This window comes from Melanerpes formicivorus, unplaced genomic scaffold, assembly GCF_026170545.1.
Source record: "Melanerpes formicivorus ecotype bairdi unplaced genomic scaffold, bMelFor1.0.p_v2 SCAF_36, whole genome shotgun sequence".
In the NCBI taxonomy this organism is placed as follows: Eukaryota; Metazoa; Chordata; class Aves; order Piciformes; family Picidae; genus Melanerpes; species Melanerpes formicivorus.
Window position 1 is genome coordinate 2,428,187 of NW_027142388.1, and position 17,050 is coordinate 2,445,236.

The 17,050-nt window shown below is 46.2% G+C and overlaps 3 protein-coding genes across 6 annotated transcripts in view; 1 reads left to right on the forward strand and 2 right to left on the reverse strand.

Moving 5' to 3' along the window:
* The window catches only part of HIRA (histone cell cycle regulator), a 38,158-nt gene extending 26,439 nt beyond the window's left edge, over positions 1 to 11,719 (reverse strand). Inside the window, exons 1-5 of one of the 2 annotated variants that reach the window (XM_068157283.1) lie at positions 11,374 to 11,719; positions 3,282 to 3,344; positions 2,448 to 2,558; positions 1,568 to 1,658; positions 548 to 642 (exon numbers count right to left, since the gene is read on the reverse strand). In XM_068157283.1, the coding sequence (XP_068013384.1) occupies positions 548 to 642; positions 1,568 to 1,658; positions 2,448 to 2,558; positions 3,282 to 3,344; positions 11,374 to 11,410 (397 nt within the window). In that variant the 5' untranslated portion in view covers positions 11,411 to 11,719. Of the gene's footprint in view, positions 1 to 547; positions 643 to 1,567; positions 1,659 to 2,447; positions 2,559 to 3,281; positions 3,345 to 11,339 lie in introns of both variants that reach the window. The other variant, XM_068157284.1, reaches the window with a different exon arrangement.
* Positions 11,720 to 11,972: 253 nt separating this feature from the next.
* MRPL40 (mitochondrial ribosomal protein L40) lies at positions 11,973 to 14,709 on the forward strand. The gene is made up of 4 exons (XM_068157290.1): positions 11,973 to 12,100; positions 12,751 to 12,834; positions 13,815 to 13,970; positions 14,325 to 14,709. Exons 1-4 carry the CDS (start codon positions 12,027 to 12,029, stop codon positions 14,632 to 14,634), a joined length of 624 nt encoding a protein of 207 aa, XP_068013391.1. The 5' UTR covers positions 11,973 to 12,026; the 3' UTR covers positions 14,635 to 14,709.
* CUNH22orf39 (chromosome unknown C22orf39 homolog) lies at positions 12,790 to 16,696 on the reverse strand. 3 transcript variants are annotated; one of them, XM_068157293.1, is made up of 4 exons: positions 16,441 to 16,696; positions 16,151 to 16,318; positions 15,716 to 15,863; positions 12,790 to 12,876 (listed from the first exon to the last, which is right to left on the reverse strand). In XM_068157293.1, exons 1-3 carry the CDS (start codon positions 16,600 to 16,602, stop codon positions 15,738 to 15,740), a joined length of 456 nt encoding a protein of 151 aa, XP_068013394.1. In that variant the 5' UTR covers positions 16,603 to 16,696; the 3' UTR covers positions 12,790 to 12,876; positions 15,716 to 15,737. The 3 variants fall into 3 exon arrangements, with proteins under 3 accessions (XP_068013394.1, XP_068013393.1, XP_068013392.1); XM_068157292.1 differs by lacking the exon at positions 12,790 to 12,876 and adding an exon at positions 14,336 to 14,938; XM_068157291.1 differs by lacking the exon at positions 12,790 to 12,876 and having other exon boundaries at positions 15,591 to 15,863.
* Positions 16,697 to 17,050: the final 354 nt, after the last annotated feature.

The window sequence follows — 17,050 nt, forward strand, 5'->3', positions numbered from 1 at the left end:
GTTGCAACGCACTTGCTTTTATTCTAACACATGTGGAATGATCAAAGTGATCTCAACCTTGATTTTAATCACAGCTTATGTAAGCAGGTGGAAAATGCATTAGAAATTACCTGGTTTATACATCTTCTGCATTGCTTTTTAGTTATTTTTTCTAAATAAACATTTTTTGGTTTACCAAAACTTTACCTTTTGCCAGCCAGGAGATTATTCACTGCAAGTGTAAATATTGATTTAAATAAAAATATGGTTTAGCTTCCTTTCTTCACCTTAATTTTTAAGGCAGCAAGCAGCAAAATAGAGGTTGCTTAGCTGCTAGTTTTTCTACTCATAGTTGCCAGAATCTCTAAGAAGTTGCTGGATGTTACTTGTACAAAAATTGGCATTTCATTAAAAATTGCATTCTTTTAGAGTTCCACTCTTGCTCTTTAAAGTAATTACTGACTTCCCACCAAATATATATATTTTTAAGCAAGAAAATGTCACGCTGAGAAGCATTTTTTTTTCCAAACCCCTACAAACTGTGTTCATTCAACATCTCTTAACTTACCCCCTGAATGGCTTCTGAGAATCGAAACACACCTCCACTGCTCAACATTAGTGAGTTTGCTACTAGAACCAAACACAGTGCTAGGTCCAATATACCTAATGGAAACAGAAACAGTTACCTCTCCAAACTTTCTTTCTAAAACAATAAATAAATTCATAATCAGCTCCATAGTACACTTCCTTTTTAATAGTCAGTTATTCTTGCAATGAAAGTTGAATCGTAGAATGGCTTAGGTTGGAAGACACTTTAGAGATCATCTGCTCCAACCCTGCTGCCGTGTGGAGAGACAACTCCCAACTTGATTGCCCAAGGCCTCATCCAATCTGGTCTTAAACACCTCCAGGGAAGGGAACTCCACAACCTCCATGGACAACCTGCTCAAGAGTTTCACCACCCTTGCGCTGAAGAACTACTTCCTAAGATGCAGTCCAACCCTACTCTCCCTCAGCTTCAAACCATTCCCCCTTGTCCTGTCTCTAGACACCCTCATGAAAAGTCCCCCTGCAGCCTTCCTGCAGGTTCACTTCAGGCATTGGAAGGCAGCTATAAGGTTCCCCCAAAGTCTTCCTTCCCTAGGCTGAACAAGCCCAGCTCCCCCAGCCTGTCCTCATAGCAGAGGTGCTCCAGATCATCCCTGTGGCCTCCTCCAGTCTCGCATTATTGGAGCACAAAACTGTGGGCTTCACTCTCCCATTACTAAAATATTAGCTTTGATAACATGTACAACTTGAGAGAGAGCAAAAAATGGTAACATTTAAGATAACTCTTCAAATCTCATCAGGAAGCATTCTTCAAGGACAGAATAAGATGCCTCAGCTCCTCAAGAGGAGAGAGACTGCCCAGACAGACATACACACACTCCACCCCAAGAGACAGAAGAGACCAAATCTCCAGCAGCAGAGACGCGGTGTCACAGCTCCAGCTCCTTACTCACCAAGCCAGTACAGGGAAGAAGTACCAAGAGATGTGCCAGAGTAGCCTACTTGGAATATAAAATCAAGAAGGAAGAAACATGCTTACGCAGCTCGTTTCCACACCATAATCAACTTGTCGTCTCCCCCCGAAGCCAAGTAAACTCCATTGTTTGACCATCGCACACAGTTCACACAAGCTGAAATGTGGAAAGGAAAGTGAAATATGAGAATAAAGTGGTTCTGGACTGGTGACAGAAGTCAGTATAAGTGAAACCTGACAGGAAATGTTTAGGATTTAAGTGTGCTTTTGCCACCCTAAGCAGTTACTCGGTCTGCTGTAGATAAGTGAGGTGGTATTTATCTTTCAGTGGCAGCTGAGGAGCTTCTTAAAAACTCTATTCTTCATTTGAAAAAGCTTTGCCAAATGCAGCTCAGGAGAAGAAATATTGTTATTGATCTAATGAAGGAAATGGCTCTTGTGGTAAATGAGGTGGGATTAAGAAGGCCAAGAAGGAAAGAGAGGTCTTGGGGGGGAGAGGGAGGAAAGGAGATGCATCTTGAAGAAAAGAAGGGATGGGGACAGCTTGTTTAGGTAACTAAACTTCTTTCAAATGTAGCAAGCAATAAATGCAGAATAATTTAGAACTATAACCAAAATGCTTCATGTTTCCTTTACACATATTTCTTTTCTTGCCCTTTCCCTCAGGGTTCTCAGTTTCTCAGAATGTGCATCGTCAATTATTTTGTGACCACAGCTGGAAAACACCTCATTGGGAAGAGATTGCTAAAGCTATCTATGTTTCTCTGTACAGTTTCTCACTTTTAACAACATTTTCTGCTGAAGGTCTAAAAAAATTCCATAGCCAAAGCATGGGACTACCCTGCTGTATTTCATTGATTCCTCACCACTGGACAGAGAATGATTTTTGTAATCACAAACATCTAATGGTTTAGCCCTGGCAAATGACCAACAGTCACTCTGTTACCTAAGTGATTGTCCATCTGACAAAGCATCTTGGGAATATTTTCATTCTTTTCATCTTCCTCTTTCAGGACAGGAGCCATATTCCAGATCACAACTTTCCCAGAATCCTGACCTGTAAGAGAACACACAGTCCCCTCCTCTTAAATACCTGCACAAAAAAGGCTTTTCAGACTTAATCTCTGCTCCAGAATAGAGGCTAAACTTCAAGGGTTACTACAGTGGGCACTTTAGAAATATCTGAATGCATATGCCATTCCAACATAAATACACTGAGTCAGAAGTGGTTTGGGTTTTGTAAGTTATTAAAAATACAGTTTTACAGCCTTGTTAAAAAATTACAGTGTATATAACTGATACCAAGTGTGGGGATAAAATACAACGTTATTATAAGTTCAAAAGAGAAAAGATACATTCAGATCCTAAACTGCAATTATTGTAGCCAGCATAAAATTACCATTCTGATCCAAATAATAATTCTGCATGTATTTTTTGAGCTGTTCCATTTATATAATTTTTTTTTTTTTGGTCCAAATAGCTCTATTATTTAGCAGGTCAAAAAGCCTAACTTCCCACTTAGTTCCTCTCCAAAGAAAGAAATTTGGCAGTATGGCCACGACTCAATTATTGCAGCTCTTATCTCAATGATGTCCATGAGTACATCAGAAAATGTAACCCTGCCATCTGCAGTAACAGCAGCAATTTTCAATGACTTATGTAATGATCTGTTTCTTAGAGATATAAGTGATGTGGTTTTTAGAGGGTCAGACTGATTAAAGTGTTGACAGCATAAGATTATTAGCCCCAAATTCTGCCTTCTATCAGCCTGCAGGCATACCTTGTCCTCCTGTTGCAAACTTGGTCCCATCTGGGTGAATGTCCACTGAAAATATTGGCTTTCCTGGAATCAGAGAACAAGCAGCAACACACTGAATTGTTTTACAGTCAACAGAATGCGGTAAAGCAAAACAAACCATAACTCTTCTAGTCGGTGAATAACTTTCTTCCTCTGTAAGTTGTAGTAAGAATTACAGCTGACTACAAGTTGAAAGCAACTTAACTTGGTGACAGAAATGGCAGCCTATTAAAAGTGTATATAGAATTTATCATGCCACAGCAAACCAATGGCAACCAAGAATATGCCAAATGCCTCAAAGCAAAATAATACCACAAAGCAAGCACACCAACAAGGCAAAGCTGTATCCAAGTAAGGAATTTCTTCCAGGCTGCTATAGTTCATTAGCTGATGACCTGAAGCAAGTTTTGGTTTGGTTTCTGGTTTGTTCTTTTTTTTTAATCCTCCCCCATCTCAGACTGCATATGTTTGTCACACAATTACCTGTCTCAAATTAAAATTCTGTTGTTATGAAACTCTACTCCCCGAGGACTATCTTTATTTTTCTGGCTTCCATATAGACAGAGGAAGGCTAACCAAACTCTAACATTGCTCTTCAATTCTTCAGTTCTCCATATGCTAAATCTTTCAGAAGAAAACTAATGATTTTATGAAAACATAAACTGTGTAACAAGTAGCTAACACAGCTGTGGAACAGCTTTAGAGACCAGGCAACTCTCACACAACCTATTCTGCTCTGACCACTGGATCACACATGCTCTCCCCTATGTTCAGTTCTGCTAACCTTTGCAGGAGAAGGAAGAGGAGAGAAGTAAGCCTACTGCTTTCAATGATGCTCAAAAAGCTACCACTAAGGAATACTTGAAGGCAAACACATACGACTTGCAGATTCTAAACATTTTTGGCAGCAGTCCCAACCCTCTCAAATTGGAATGCTTCTGCAAACAACATCACACACATGCCAGTATAAAAGAAGACAATTTATCAATCAGCCAAAAGAACTAGTACCCATGGACCTAGATTAACCAAGAAGTTTCCTACGTATGTCAGTTCTTGCATTCTGCCTTCACAATGTTAAGACACGAATGACAAAACCAAGAGAACTTATCCAGTGATGGATTTAATGTTGCAGCTGTAGCAATCCACACTCAAACACACAGGACTTCTTACTTTTTGAGAGAGATGCATTTTGCTCCATGCCAACTTTAGGCTGATTTGGTTTAAGGTTTATTTTATTTGGATTTATATTGCAACTGTGACATGTGATTCCTCTTAAAAATTTTATAGGCAGCCAAGCAAAGGCCTTAACTACAGTAAGATGGCACTCAAGTTACATTCCTTCCAAGTCCCTTAGACCACATAGAATATATTACCTAAGACTTAGCTGTGACTTTTCTTCAGCTTATTGTGCCTGATTCTATCTTAATTTGAATACAACATATAGGGATAAACTGAATATTTAGAGAAGTACAGACAAGAAGCAAACATTTATTTTGCCCTTCCCAGGGTGTGAAAGTTGCCTTCAATTAAACAGGAAAACAGTGAATGAAAATACATCACTTGACATTCATCCCTTTTCTGCCACTCACAACTCTCCATATTCATAGATTCATAGAATAGTTTGGGTTGGGAGGGAACCTAAAGATCATCCAGTTCCACCCCCCCTGCCATGGGCAAGAACACCTTCCATTAGATCAGGTCACTCAAGGCCTCATCCAACCTGGCCTTGAACACCTCCAGGGAGGAAGCACCCACAACCTCCCTGGGCAACCTATTCCAGTGTCTCACTACCCTCACTGGAAAGAATTTCTTCCTGATATCCAGTCTAAATCTCTCCTCCTTGAGCTCAAAGCCATTCCCTCTCATCCCTTGACTACAAGCCCTTGCAAATAGCCCCTTCCCAACTTTCTTGTAGCTCTCTTCAGGTACTGGAAGGCTGCTATAAGGTCTCCCTGGAGCTGAACAGCCCCAGTACCATGTTCATAATGTCTCCACCCCCACCCTCCCACTTCTAGCCCAGAGTCCTGCTCTACATTGTCATTCCTTATACAAAAGCTGTCCCACACTTTTGATCATTCTAGTCACTTCACTACAGGCTTCTTACAGTTGTTCTGTATTTTATGACATGGAGTGGAACAGGCATTTAAGACAGTGTTCAAAGGCAAACGAGCTGTGTACTTATACAGAAGGAGAATGTCTACTTTTGACTTCTCCTAGCATAAATTTGGGTTTTGATCTAATGAGCACTGAGCAGATATTTTCATAAATTATTCTGATCCTCAAACTATAGGCCTCAGTGGAAGTTGTCAGGTGGCAGGGAATGCATTATTTCACTTGTGGAGTTTAAAAAGGTAATGAACTTTGCACTCGGGAAAGGCAGTTGTAATAAATGAAGCCCTCAACAACGAACCAAGTTTCCTCCGTGGCTCAACTGTGATCCAGGAAGGGATCTTATTCCAATCATAGACAATGACCTACTCAGTAAAGTTGGGGTTTTCTACAGAATTTGCCAATAAGCTTAAAGCACGACTGGTGATCGTGAAGTCTGTCAAACCACAGCCATGTAAATAATGTTTCCATTTGATGGATAACTCCTGATAAGAATTGGCCTAGTTTCACATATCTCAGCCTCACCAGCAACGTCCAGATGCATCCAGTGGTTCACCTTTAAAGACATGTTTTTCCTCCCTAGCTGACTAAACCAAGTTCCAGACTTCTGGAAGTTTGTACAGATGAGAGTCTTCCATTTCCTACATACAGGAAATGTCAAACTACACCCAGCCCCAACCTGTCCCACACCCTCTTCTTAACAGCCAGCCTGTGTTAATCAAAATACAAACAGCAACTGCAAAACGCCATGTCACACACTGGCACAGCAGAACACTCCAGTCAACCTGGATGAAATGCTATTTATTTATTTAATATGCCTTTAGATATTAGTCCAAGATCCAGGGGTAATAAAATCAAACATGGACTGTTCAGTTAGAGCCCAGTTTTCAGTTCACAAGACTTTCACTGTGCAGCGGCTTTGTTTTGATACCTGCAAGAAACAGTAACGACTGGATATAGGAACCTGAGCTTCTACTTTAGCTAGAAGGACAACTTGCAGACATTTTTAAGGCAGTCATAGAGCTACTATGTGTTTCAGCATCAGAAAGTGTAGACACTGACAGTGGTGGTATCCAGACTGGACAGCACCTAATTCGGGCCCTTTGGCAATGCCAAGGAAAGGAATTGTAGTTTGACTATTCATGAGAAAGCTGCATAACACTGCCACAAACAATTCAGTTCCTATCTAGCACTAACACTGCATGAAGCTCCAAGTCAGTTTTGTTCCATGCTCATGTTCAGGATGGGTGAAACGCAGAGCTCACAGTAGCATATTCAAAGTTTCAATGTTAGCAGCAAGAGGCATTTTAACACTAACGTATCAACTGGGATCAACATTCTCAGTGTCCTGCTCCAGAGCTACACATGCTTGTCTTGGCTACTGAAAAACACAGGGCTTGGTATGAAGAATGGATATTAACTCTTTCATGACCTAGAAGGAAATTCTTTATGTTTTTAATAAACTCACCCTCTACACTTTCATGTTTATCCCTTAAAATACAGAACAAGTTAATAATCATTAGATTGTTTGCCCAAGTAAACAAAGACTATGGAACAGGTTACCCAGGGAGGTGGTTGAGGCTCCTTCCCTGAAGATATTCAAGGTTAGACTCAATGAGGCCCTGGGCAACCTGGGCTAGTTGGGGATGTCCCTGCTGACTGCAGGGAGGTCAGACTGGATGACCTTCGGAGGTCCCTTCCAGCCCAGACCATTCTGTGATTCTGTGATTTGTTTTCAGGGATGTCAAGTGATTACAAACAAACAAAAAGAACAGATGAAGCGATCACAGGACAGAATTTAGCAGGACAAAGTCAATACCAGGGGGCTCTTTATTCCACAGTCCCATTACCAAGGCAATACCATTTACAGTGGTGGGTAACTGTCACGGCTTCCATACTACTCGTGGCTTATAAACTGATCACAGATGCTGAGGTTTTCCTCATTTCCTTCATTTTTCAAAATAATGGAGGAGGAGTCATTATATGATAGCAACTGCTTCCTTCCCTGGGTCCACCTCCTTATCTGATTACATTGTTAGCTCCTGTTGAAACAAGCCAAAAGGCACAAGGTCCCTGTTTCAAAGTGACTGAATGCTTTCCCATGCTCCTAACTGGAGATGCGTTGAATCTCCTAAAACCATGCATCAAAACAAAACACAATACACTAAAATCTCACAGGGTGTATTTGAAGACATTTTGCCCTCTTCTATTAATGTCTAAAATAAATAAATAAAGTTTAAAGTATTGAAGCTCTCAGCATCACATTGCACAAGGAAGCAAACCAGGTCCATTAAGAACAGATGTCCCATTGAAATATTTGTTTAAAGAACCCAAATAGATATTATGCACTTAAAGAATCACAGTATCACCAAGGTTGAAAGAGACCTCAAAGATCATCAAGTCCAATCTGTCACCACAGAACCCACGACTAGACCATGGCACCAAGTGCCACGTCCAATCTCCTCTTGAACACCTCCAGGGATGGTGACTCCACCACCTCCCTGGGCAGCTCATTCCAATGGTGAACAACTCTCTCAGTGAAGAACTTTCTCCTCACCTCGAGCCTAAACTTCCCCTGGCACAGCTTGAGAAATAACAAGCTTGCAACAAAAAGTGCCAAGTGAGATAATTCAAAACCAAGGAGAAGGTCCCACCTTTACAAAAATATGCCAGTTGAATAAAACATTCAACTACTGCATTAATTTTGATTGCCATTTAACCTTAGGCAATAAGCCATGACAATTTTAGGTGAATTCCTACCACAATATGAATAATTTTCCATTCATTTGCCTCCAGCCCATCTGATACACAACATCCAACATGACTCACAAATCAATTCAAATATTTACATTCCACCATTACAGCTCGGAGAGATAATAAACTCTGTGCCTACACTTAAACAAATGGAGGCTCCAATTTTTAGTTGTTGTTACACATGAACAGCACCTTGGGGTTTGCATGGGTTTCTCAGAATGGCAAGGGACCTCCTTTCCTGGAGGGCTCAGTGTCTGCCTGCAAGTCTCATCTTTAAGCACCAGGGCTCTCAAAACCTTGTGTGCTGAACATGGTGGATGTGTGATGCATCCTTACAAGAGTACTGAATGGAAAACTGGGAAGGAGAAGCAAACCACATTCATCTGTACCTTACAGTCATTAGCTCCTGACCCCATCATTAGATTGCACTTTTCAATATTCTTCCTTGCTCTGAGTCAAAGAAACATAGAGGAGAACACCACGATAATGAGAATTTCATGAAAAAGATAATAAACCCCTATTAAAAGTGTGAAAAGCTTGGGGAAAATGCATCTGAAAAAGAAATACTTCCAGTAAGTACTCAGAAAGAAAACACATTAAGAACTCCAGGAAAAAGAAACCTGTAGAGCCCAAACGTGTTCAAGTGCTTTGACAGTAAATACGTAGCATCTCGGCCGAGCAGCAAATGATTCCCAGGTGTACAGAGTTCCCTGGCTAGGACACTAATTTCTAATGTCTATTAGAGAATGTAAGTCTGCAAAAATCATTAAACCCATTCTAGTCCATTCAGTAAAGTACAAATCCTAAAGCTGAGTGGGGAAGGGAAAGGCAGCGATGACAGCTCCTTGATGTGTGCAAGAACCCAGCCTTGCTGTCAGGACTCTCACTCACAAACCAACAGTGAAGCAGCCTCTTGAGCTTGCACAGAAAACAAATGGAGGAAAAAATACCACAATGAGTCTCCATCACACACAACCTAAGTTATCTCTACCCTGTTTCTGGAGAGGTTTCAGAGCAACTGCACAGGCCCATCAAGAGTGATGGAGGCTACCTGCACACAGGAACACCTGCAGGACCCAGAACCTGGGTATGTTAAAAGAGGCCAACTCAGCTCCCCAGTTTTTATCCTGGACTCCCTGCCCCAGGATAAGAACACATGAGTGTTATATAGCCCTGTATATCTTAGCAGACCTGAAAGCACTTTACAAATTCAGCCAGTGATGAATGTCTGCTTTGCTGGTGGTGAAACCATGACGAAGTGACTTGCCCAAACTCATCCTAGCAGGACAGTGGCAGAAATGGGAATAAGATTTGGGACTATCAAGGCTCTGTGAAGTACATTATCCACAAGGCAAAGTATCACAGGGCTTCATAAATGGAGCTTTGCTGCAAACTGCTCAGCCAAGGGCTGTTTTCTGCAATTTGACAGATTTTGTATACATAACCACACCAAAAGTGTACCCTTTAAAGAAATAAGCAAAGAAACAGATTTGCTCTCTGTGGTGTGCAAAGGTTTAGGCCCAAAGTTTTTATTCAGCTGCCTGTAAGGTGCTTCCAACGAAGATCCAGACAAGCAGAGGACAGTCTGCCCACAGGCAGACAGAGATTAAGATGTAAATGCTACATTTGTTTAGATTAACCATGCAGAAGTGTAAAACCCCTCTCAAATGAAGTACTTCCACATTTCTTCAGTTCACTACAACCTTTCATTAAAAGGCTCAGTTCATCTGTATAGGGCCCCTGGAGAGCAGTTCAAGTCAAGATGCATGCAAATTGCAACTCAGGCTTAAGTTACTGTTCCTGAAATCTGCAGCATGATTACAAAGACACCGCATGCAGAAAGGCAGCTGTAAAGCTGCATCTGCGTTTTTTAACTCAAAGCACACTTCTTCAGCTTGAATAAACTCTTCCCTGGCTCAGTTTTGTTCCAGATACCAATTAGCCAGATGAGTCCAACTATTGACATTTCTACCAGGATACAAAATTTGCAGTCTAAATAAAGCTGTACCCATTAATTTCAGGACAAAAGTCACAAAATGAGAAATCAACTCTTCACATTAGATTTCTCCTCACTGCTTTGCTAGGAACAGCACAGGTATTACTCTGGGAACTTATAGTCAGTGCTATAAATATGCAACATTGATGCTAACCTGTACTTGCCACACCAGGAGAGTAGAAAGCCTTCTGTCAATATCAACATCTGATTCTGAAAGTCTTTTAGCTCATAAAAACTCTACAAAAATCACTAGAGTGATAGACAGGACACCACATAAATTCAGGGAGTCGTTTTGAAAGTACTGTTGGAAGAATCTTTTCCCCTGTGCCAACAGCACAGAGGACCAGTGCTGAAGCTCAGTGTGCTTGAAGACTTTAACGCAGGACCTGGCTGAGACCACCCTGGCCAGTGCTGTGCATTGGCATGGGACGTCCATACATGCTAAGGGGTGTCCCAACCGCTGCACATAAGTCACCCTCTCTCTTTAGCTCAAACTATACTTGGTCCAAACTATTCCTCTCCACTCTCAGAAGCGCCAGGTTGCCCAGCATTCACATCTGGCAGGTAAAAGCAACTTGGCCTTCAGCGAGCAGCTTTCACTCCGCCTTGCAAAGCCCGGGCGCTGGCCGTGCCCCCATTCGGTTTACCGACCGAGAACTGTCCTAGGGGCTGCCACCAGCACAGCTCCGAGGCGGCTGGCGCGACACCCTTCAGCCATCTTCTGGCGGACGGGCTCTGGCCGAGCTCCCCGCCAGTGTTTTGGAAGTCACACTTCTCTCGAAATTGCGGGTTCGTTTCCGCACCTCCATCCCCCTGCGAGCCTCCTAGCCCGCCGCCTCCGCACAAGCCCACCAGGACTCCGGGGGGCAGAACTTGTTGCTCCCCGCTCCCGCCCGGAGGCACCTGCCCTCCGCCGCCCCGCGTTCCCCCGCAGGTCCCCACAGCGGCGGGGCCTCGAGCACGCCGCGGCCGCCCCGCGGGGAGCAAACGGCCACTCCGCAGGCTGCGAGGCGGCTGCTACAAACGGCTCCGGCTGCCCTACAACCATCCCCGGCTCCCCGCCAGCTGCCCCTCGCCCGCGTTCAAACGCGCCCCACGCGTGTGCCCCGCTCCGGCCCCGCGGCCCGCTCCCTTCCCCACCCTGGTGCCCCGCCGCACCTGCCCGCCCGGCCCCGCGGCACCTGCTGCCCGGCGGCGCGGCTGGCCGGCCCTCACCATTGTGGTTGACCCAGGTCGGCTTCAGGAGCTTCATTGTTCCCCGCCCGGGGCCCCCGCCGGCCTCCGCCCTCGGGACCCCAGGGCGGCTCCGCCCGGGCTGCCTCCGCGGCCGAGCGAGCGGCGGAGCTCAGCGGCCGCCGGCCACCATGGGCCCCCGCCGCACGCCGCTCTGCCCGCCCCCTCCGCCGGCCGGAGCCGCCTCAGCGCCGCTCCATGCCCCGGCGCCGCCCGTGCCGCAGCCCCCGCCGCCCGGCCGCATCCCCCGCTCGGCTCCCGGCGGCTCCCGGCAACGCCGGAACTCGGCGCCTGGCAACCGCCTAACCGGCCCGGCGGGAAACAGCCGCCCCCGAGCCCCGGCGTTCCCCAGCCTCGGCCGGCGGGGGGCGAGATCCCGCGAGGCGCCGCCGCCCCGCCTCCGGGGCGGGCGGGCGGGAGCGGCTGGACGGACAGGCCGGCGCCCCCTGCCGGGCGGAGCAGGACGATGGCGGCGGATGGGGCGGGGTGCGAGCGGGGCTTTCCCTCGGGCTTGGCGTCACGGCAGCGCCGCGGCAGCGTGGCGAGCCCGGGCGGAACGTTTGTGAGACGGAACACAAGTGTCGGAGCGTGGCTGGCGGAGGGGGCGGGCGCACCGCTGGAACCATCAGGGAGCCATGTTGGCGGCCACGGCCCGGGCGGGCCGGGTGGTCTGTGGAGCTTTGACGGCACCCGATGGAGCCCGGCTAAGGTAGGGTGACGAGCCGGGCGGAAGTGGCTGTCCGTGTCTGCCTGGATCCTTTTGTGGCTGTCATTTGCTCCGGGCCCGCGTGGAGAGAGCTCGGCGAAGAATGCTTTGCTCGGGGCTCCTGGCAAGCCCTAAACCTGGTCCCCTCGCTGGGGCTCCCTTGGCGCCTGGGCCTGCGGTGCGGGCTCAGGAGCGGGATGTGGTGTGCGCACGCCTGGTGCCGCACTTCGAGAAGCCGGCGTGCCTGCGCGCGGCCCGGTTCTTCCCCTCCTGACATCCGCCGAAATTTGAGAGACGGCTATTCGCCTCCTATTTCGACAGAGGTTTTACCCCCAAAATCAATGTTTTGTGGAGGCTGTTAGCATATCTTAGCAATAAAACCACTCCGTTGATTAATAAAACCAAATCTGCCTCACCCTTGGGTACCCTGTAGATTCGTAACACTGAACAGCCCAAAATTTGGGTTTATTTACCTCACTGATGAGTTGGTTATCGTTTCTGGGCAAGCACTGTATGCTGTCATGAATTAAGTAGACAAAGGTGATTTGAAATTCCGCATTTTAATGTATGACTAGGAAATAGCTTTTGTATTGTGTGAACAAATGTCACCAATCACCTTCTCCTCAAGCTTCATGTTACTTTTTCTTCCGAAGTTCATGGCTGCCCCGGATGGCTCCATTCCGAGAAAGTCACTGGCAGACTTCAGTGCTGGCCTTCAGGGCATCTCTCCCAATGAGGTGAGTGCTGCTTCCATAGAGTTACATCGAAGTGTTTTCATCCTTAAGAGAACACACATTTCCCCAAGTCCAAATTACCTTTTAATTACAGATGTTTCCTTCCTTTTGAGTCACTATATGAAAAAGTAGTTATGAGCTGTTGGCCTCTTCAGGAGGGTTTAATGTTTACCTGTATAATTCTCTCATTGTGCTTGTGTGTAGCTGTATTTTCTCTCTCAGCCACAGAATGTGGTTGGAGATGTTCAGTTTAGGCAGTACTCCAGAATTCCCTTTTGTGCAAAAACGCAAATGGAAGCCTAGAAGAGTGGGTGTGCTAGACAGCCTGCATTTAAGTGTGTTACATTTTGGTACCCTTGTTTTGGTTTGATGCAATAGATTCAATGTATCCCAGTAACTGTTGGATACCATTGGAGAGACTTTCACAATATAAAGATTGCTTGTTTGATCTGCAAAGCAGGAATGATATCCCACAGGCCCACTGTGAAGATGAGTTTGTGCAGTGTATGTGTGTGTTATTTTGGGTCCTGGATCTCAGTGGAGAAGTACAGCAAGAGGGTGCTGCAGCCTGAATTTGGTTCCAAATGTGAAGGTTTTAGAATCATGTAAAACCACTCACTCTGTTCTTGAATGTGAGATAGCAGGAATAGAAACATGTTGCCTGCTATGTTGCTCTGAGCTAGCATCAATCACTTCCAATTCAATTTTTGTGGAACTTCCTGAAGTCATTCTGATATTCAACACAAAATCAGAGGTTGTCTGTCTCAGACAGGAAGTTTTTTCTGCAGAAAATCTGAGAAGACCTATTACCATCTCCTGGAACTTGCACTAGAATATAGTGAATGTCTGGAACTTTTATTAGGCACCCAATTAAGCAAGAGGAAGGAACAGTTCTTAGGAAAGTAAAGAAGCTGTAAAAGCTGCTGGTGTGAAATTAAACTGCAAATTATCTCCTTTCATTTACATCATTATTTCCCTTGTAGAGCACAACCAAAGAAGAAGAAGAAGGTGGATTTAAGGAGAGAGCAGGCACAGAAGGATCGTATGAAAAAGAAGATTAAGAAGTTGGAAAAAGCAGCTGCAGAAATGATTCCAATTGAAGATTTTGAAACACCATTTAAGTACTCAGATGGCAGCAGGTAAGTCAGACTGCCTTTCACCATGCAACCTGCATTCTTGGTAGAAATGCTTCCAATTTATTTCTCTGTGGAAGTGCAGTGTGGCACCAGCCTTGGCACAAAGCTTAACCTGCTTCTACCAGAACAAAAATGTGGAAAGTAAATGTTGTTTACTCCTGCTGAAAGCAGTGAAAAAGTAGTAACATGAATTTCCTGTTGGAATGACCACAAAACCTCCTAGACAGACCTTGCATGCATGAAAGCATTTTCTGGGTTTGGTAGGTGTTTTGTGGTGGAGTTGTGGGTTAGTGGAAGGGTGCTCTGGGGGGTGCAGGTTGTTTCTCTGTTGCAATGTGACCTTTTATTCTTTATCAGGGTGCGGAGTCTTCCCCCCCTCTCATTTGAAGAGACAGAAAGAAGAGTTCTACTTCTGAAAAAGTGGTCCGTGTTTAAGCAGAAGCAAGACAAGGCAGAGAAGCAAGCAATTCAGACTCTCGTGGAAGCTCAGCAAGAGGCACTAAAGGAACTGCGCCTTGAATCGGAGGAGCTGTATCAGGCAGCAATCAAACGAGACGAGCAGCTTTTTCCCTTTGAGAGAGATGGACCCAATTACACCCCCCCACTGCCTGGCTATGATCCTCCCGAAGGAAAATGCATTGATATCACCAAAGTGTATACACAGTGAAGGAGGAGCTTGTTCTGTGTATGGCATGAGCTATTCAGCCAACTGAAGAAGAATAAACAATTCCTTCTGCAGGTATCTGACTGTCTAACCATATATTAACAAAGTATGTTTGTTGGGGCTTCAAAACAGCTTCTCTAGGTAATAAGGCACCCAACAACACTACACTGGCTTACATTTGTGCCATGCTGGAATTTCATACAGCAGTTTATCTTCCTGGGCTTGTATCACTCATCTGTCCATACACTCCTGAGCAGCTCTTTTTTGTTGTTGTTCTGCACAAAGAGTACCTTGGAAGATTCCTCTCCTATGAGGAAAGAATGTCACAGTCATCCCACCCGAGCCTTTACTATAAAAGGAGGCAGCAGTTTACTGCCTTTCTTTGTTAACCTCACTGGAGTACTTTTGCATCTAAGAGGGAAAACAGATGGGAAATACGCTGTGAGAAAGCCAATACTTGATTGTTTGGGGTTTTTTTAATAGTACCATCTAGCTACTGTAACTTGTAACCAAGTATAAGGGTTTACCCTAAACCAAACCAGGTCTCTCTTTCATTACTTTAAACCTTTATTTTGGTGCCATCATTTTGAATACTGCCATCAATACACACCACAGTTTGAAAGCAGTTCCACAAAGGGGCAGGGTTGCAGTTGCAGGGTCTGCAACATCGTCCCACCAGTTGAGAAGCTCTTAACCCACAACAATACTGAATCTGGAAAGTGCATTTTAAATGCCAGTGGTTGTGACTATCCTGAACTGGCAGAGTCCCAGCTTGCTTTGTTTTCCCATTTGGCAGGCCTAGGGTGGGTACCTTGTTCCAAAAGTGTGCAACACCAGGGAAGAGGTCCTTGTCTAGCAAGAAGAGCTAGATCAGGTATGCACTAATTTGGGAGTTGCCTATCAAGTTGCAGAGGTGAAGTCCTGAAGTGTAAAACAGTAGTAAGAGACCAGAATCAAACTACATACTTTAGTTTTCCCTTTAAAAAACACTGGGTGTTTAAACAAAGTGGAAGTTTGTATAATTTCAAGATGACATGAGAGAGAAACTCCAGCATAGCTCTGCAGTCTGTATTACATTACTGACCAATCACAGCAAAACAGTGTTGCTAATTCGGTTTCTCTTGGTCAAGTGGAAGGTACCAGTCAGAGGGTGGGTTCTTCCTGAGTGTCCACACTGGAGCATATTTCTGTTTTTCCATAACCCGAGCTCTTTCACTCTTGCACAAAGCTTCCTGAAATACAGGGGAGAGGAATATAGTATTGGATGTTTCAGTCCTACAGTTTATTTTCTGCTGCTTCCATACACCCACCCCATGCAGACTCCTGCTTTTCCTAACACCTCCCCGTGCCGTCACCACCAACCTTGCTTGCCCGCAGGCGGCTGCAAGGTTTCTCTCCCACCCGCACAGGCCTGGAACCGCGGGCAGTGCCTGCAGGGGCTCGAATGATACAGATGCCGCCGCTCCCGGGGCGCGCAGGGGCAGACGAGGAGCACGAGCTTTACCGCCGTGCGCAGTACCTGGGCAGCGGCGGAGCGGTCTTTCTCCCAGGCGTGGCAGGCCTCGTAATCCTCCCGCCAGCGGTCGCACACCGGCAGCTCCCCGTGCGCATAGTAGTGGTGGAAGGCGTGTCGCAACCCGCGGCAATGCTTCCACTCCCACCAGTAGTCCTCGCAAGACCGCGGCGGCTGCGGGCAAAGAGGGGCCGGGCTGGGCTGGGCTGGGCTAGGCCGAGCCGAGCGCCGGCCCGGCCCGGCCCAACCCGACCCTCCCAAGCACCCTAAGCTCCGCCGGCTCCCGCCCCGCTCACCCGCCAGGCCCCGCCGCCCGCCATGTTTCTGAAGGCGGCCGGGACACCGCCAATCCGCGCCGCGCCCTGCAAGTGAAGTCGTGGGTCCAGCCAATGGCGAGGGGCGGCACGGACGGCTCGCCCCACCCCCGTGCTGCGAACCAATGGCCGCCCGCGACGCATCGCGTGATCCCACGCCCCAGCCGCCGTTCTCGCGGGACACGCGGCAGGAAGAAAAATCACCGTGACAGGGACACACGCCAGGTACCATGGAGTCTTTACTGGACCTCCCAGGAGCGTGCACCGCCCTCACAGTTCAATACCGATACGCCGGCACACGAAAGGCCGCGCAGGTTATTACCGACACCGTTACTCCACAGTGCAGGCCGCTGCGCCAGGGAGAGACGCTGGATCTCACCTCTTCCAATACGTGCCATTGCTACAGCACGTTGTACTTGAACCGGTAAAGGCATTTTATTAATTACAAATACAAAAAGCTAGGACAGGGATTGCTTAGAGTGAGTTATAACCCAACATCTGAAGCTAACATCAGAGACTCCCTGCACAAAAGCCCTGAACACCAAGGTGTTCACCTTCAGTTGGGCCACCACAGAAAGCTTACCTGAAAGTG

Coding starts and splice junctions, on each gene's coding strand:
- MRPL40 (XM_068157290.1), top strand. CDS start 12,027: ATGTTGGCGGCCACGGCCCGGGCGGGCCGGGTGGTCTGTGGAGCTTTG. Junction 12,835..13,814: donor AGGGCATCTCTCCCAATGAG/GTGAGTGCTGCT, acceptor TTTCCCTTGTAG/AGCACAACCAAAGAAGAAGA. Junction 13,971..14,324: donor AAGTACTCAGATGGCAGCAG/GTAAGTCAGACT, acceptor ATTCTTTATCAG/GGTGCGGAGTCTTCCCCCCC.
- CUNH22orf39 (XM_068157293.1), bottom strand. CDS start 16,602: ATGCGTCGCGGGCGGCCATTGGTTCGCAGCACGGGGGTGGGGCGAGCC. Junction 16,319..16,440: donor CGGGCGGCGGGGCCTGGCGG/GTGAGCGGGGCG, acceptor CTTTGCCCGCAG/CCGCCGCGGTCTTGCGAGGA. Junction 15,864..16,150: donor ACCGCTCCGCCGCTGCCCAG/GTACTGCGCACG, acceptor CCTGTATTTCAG/GAAGCTTTGTGCAAGAGTGA.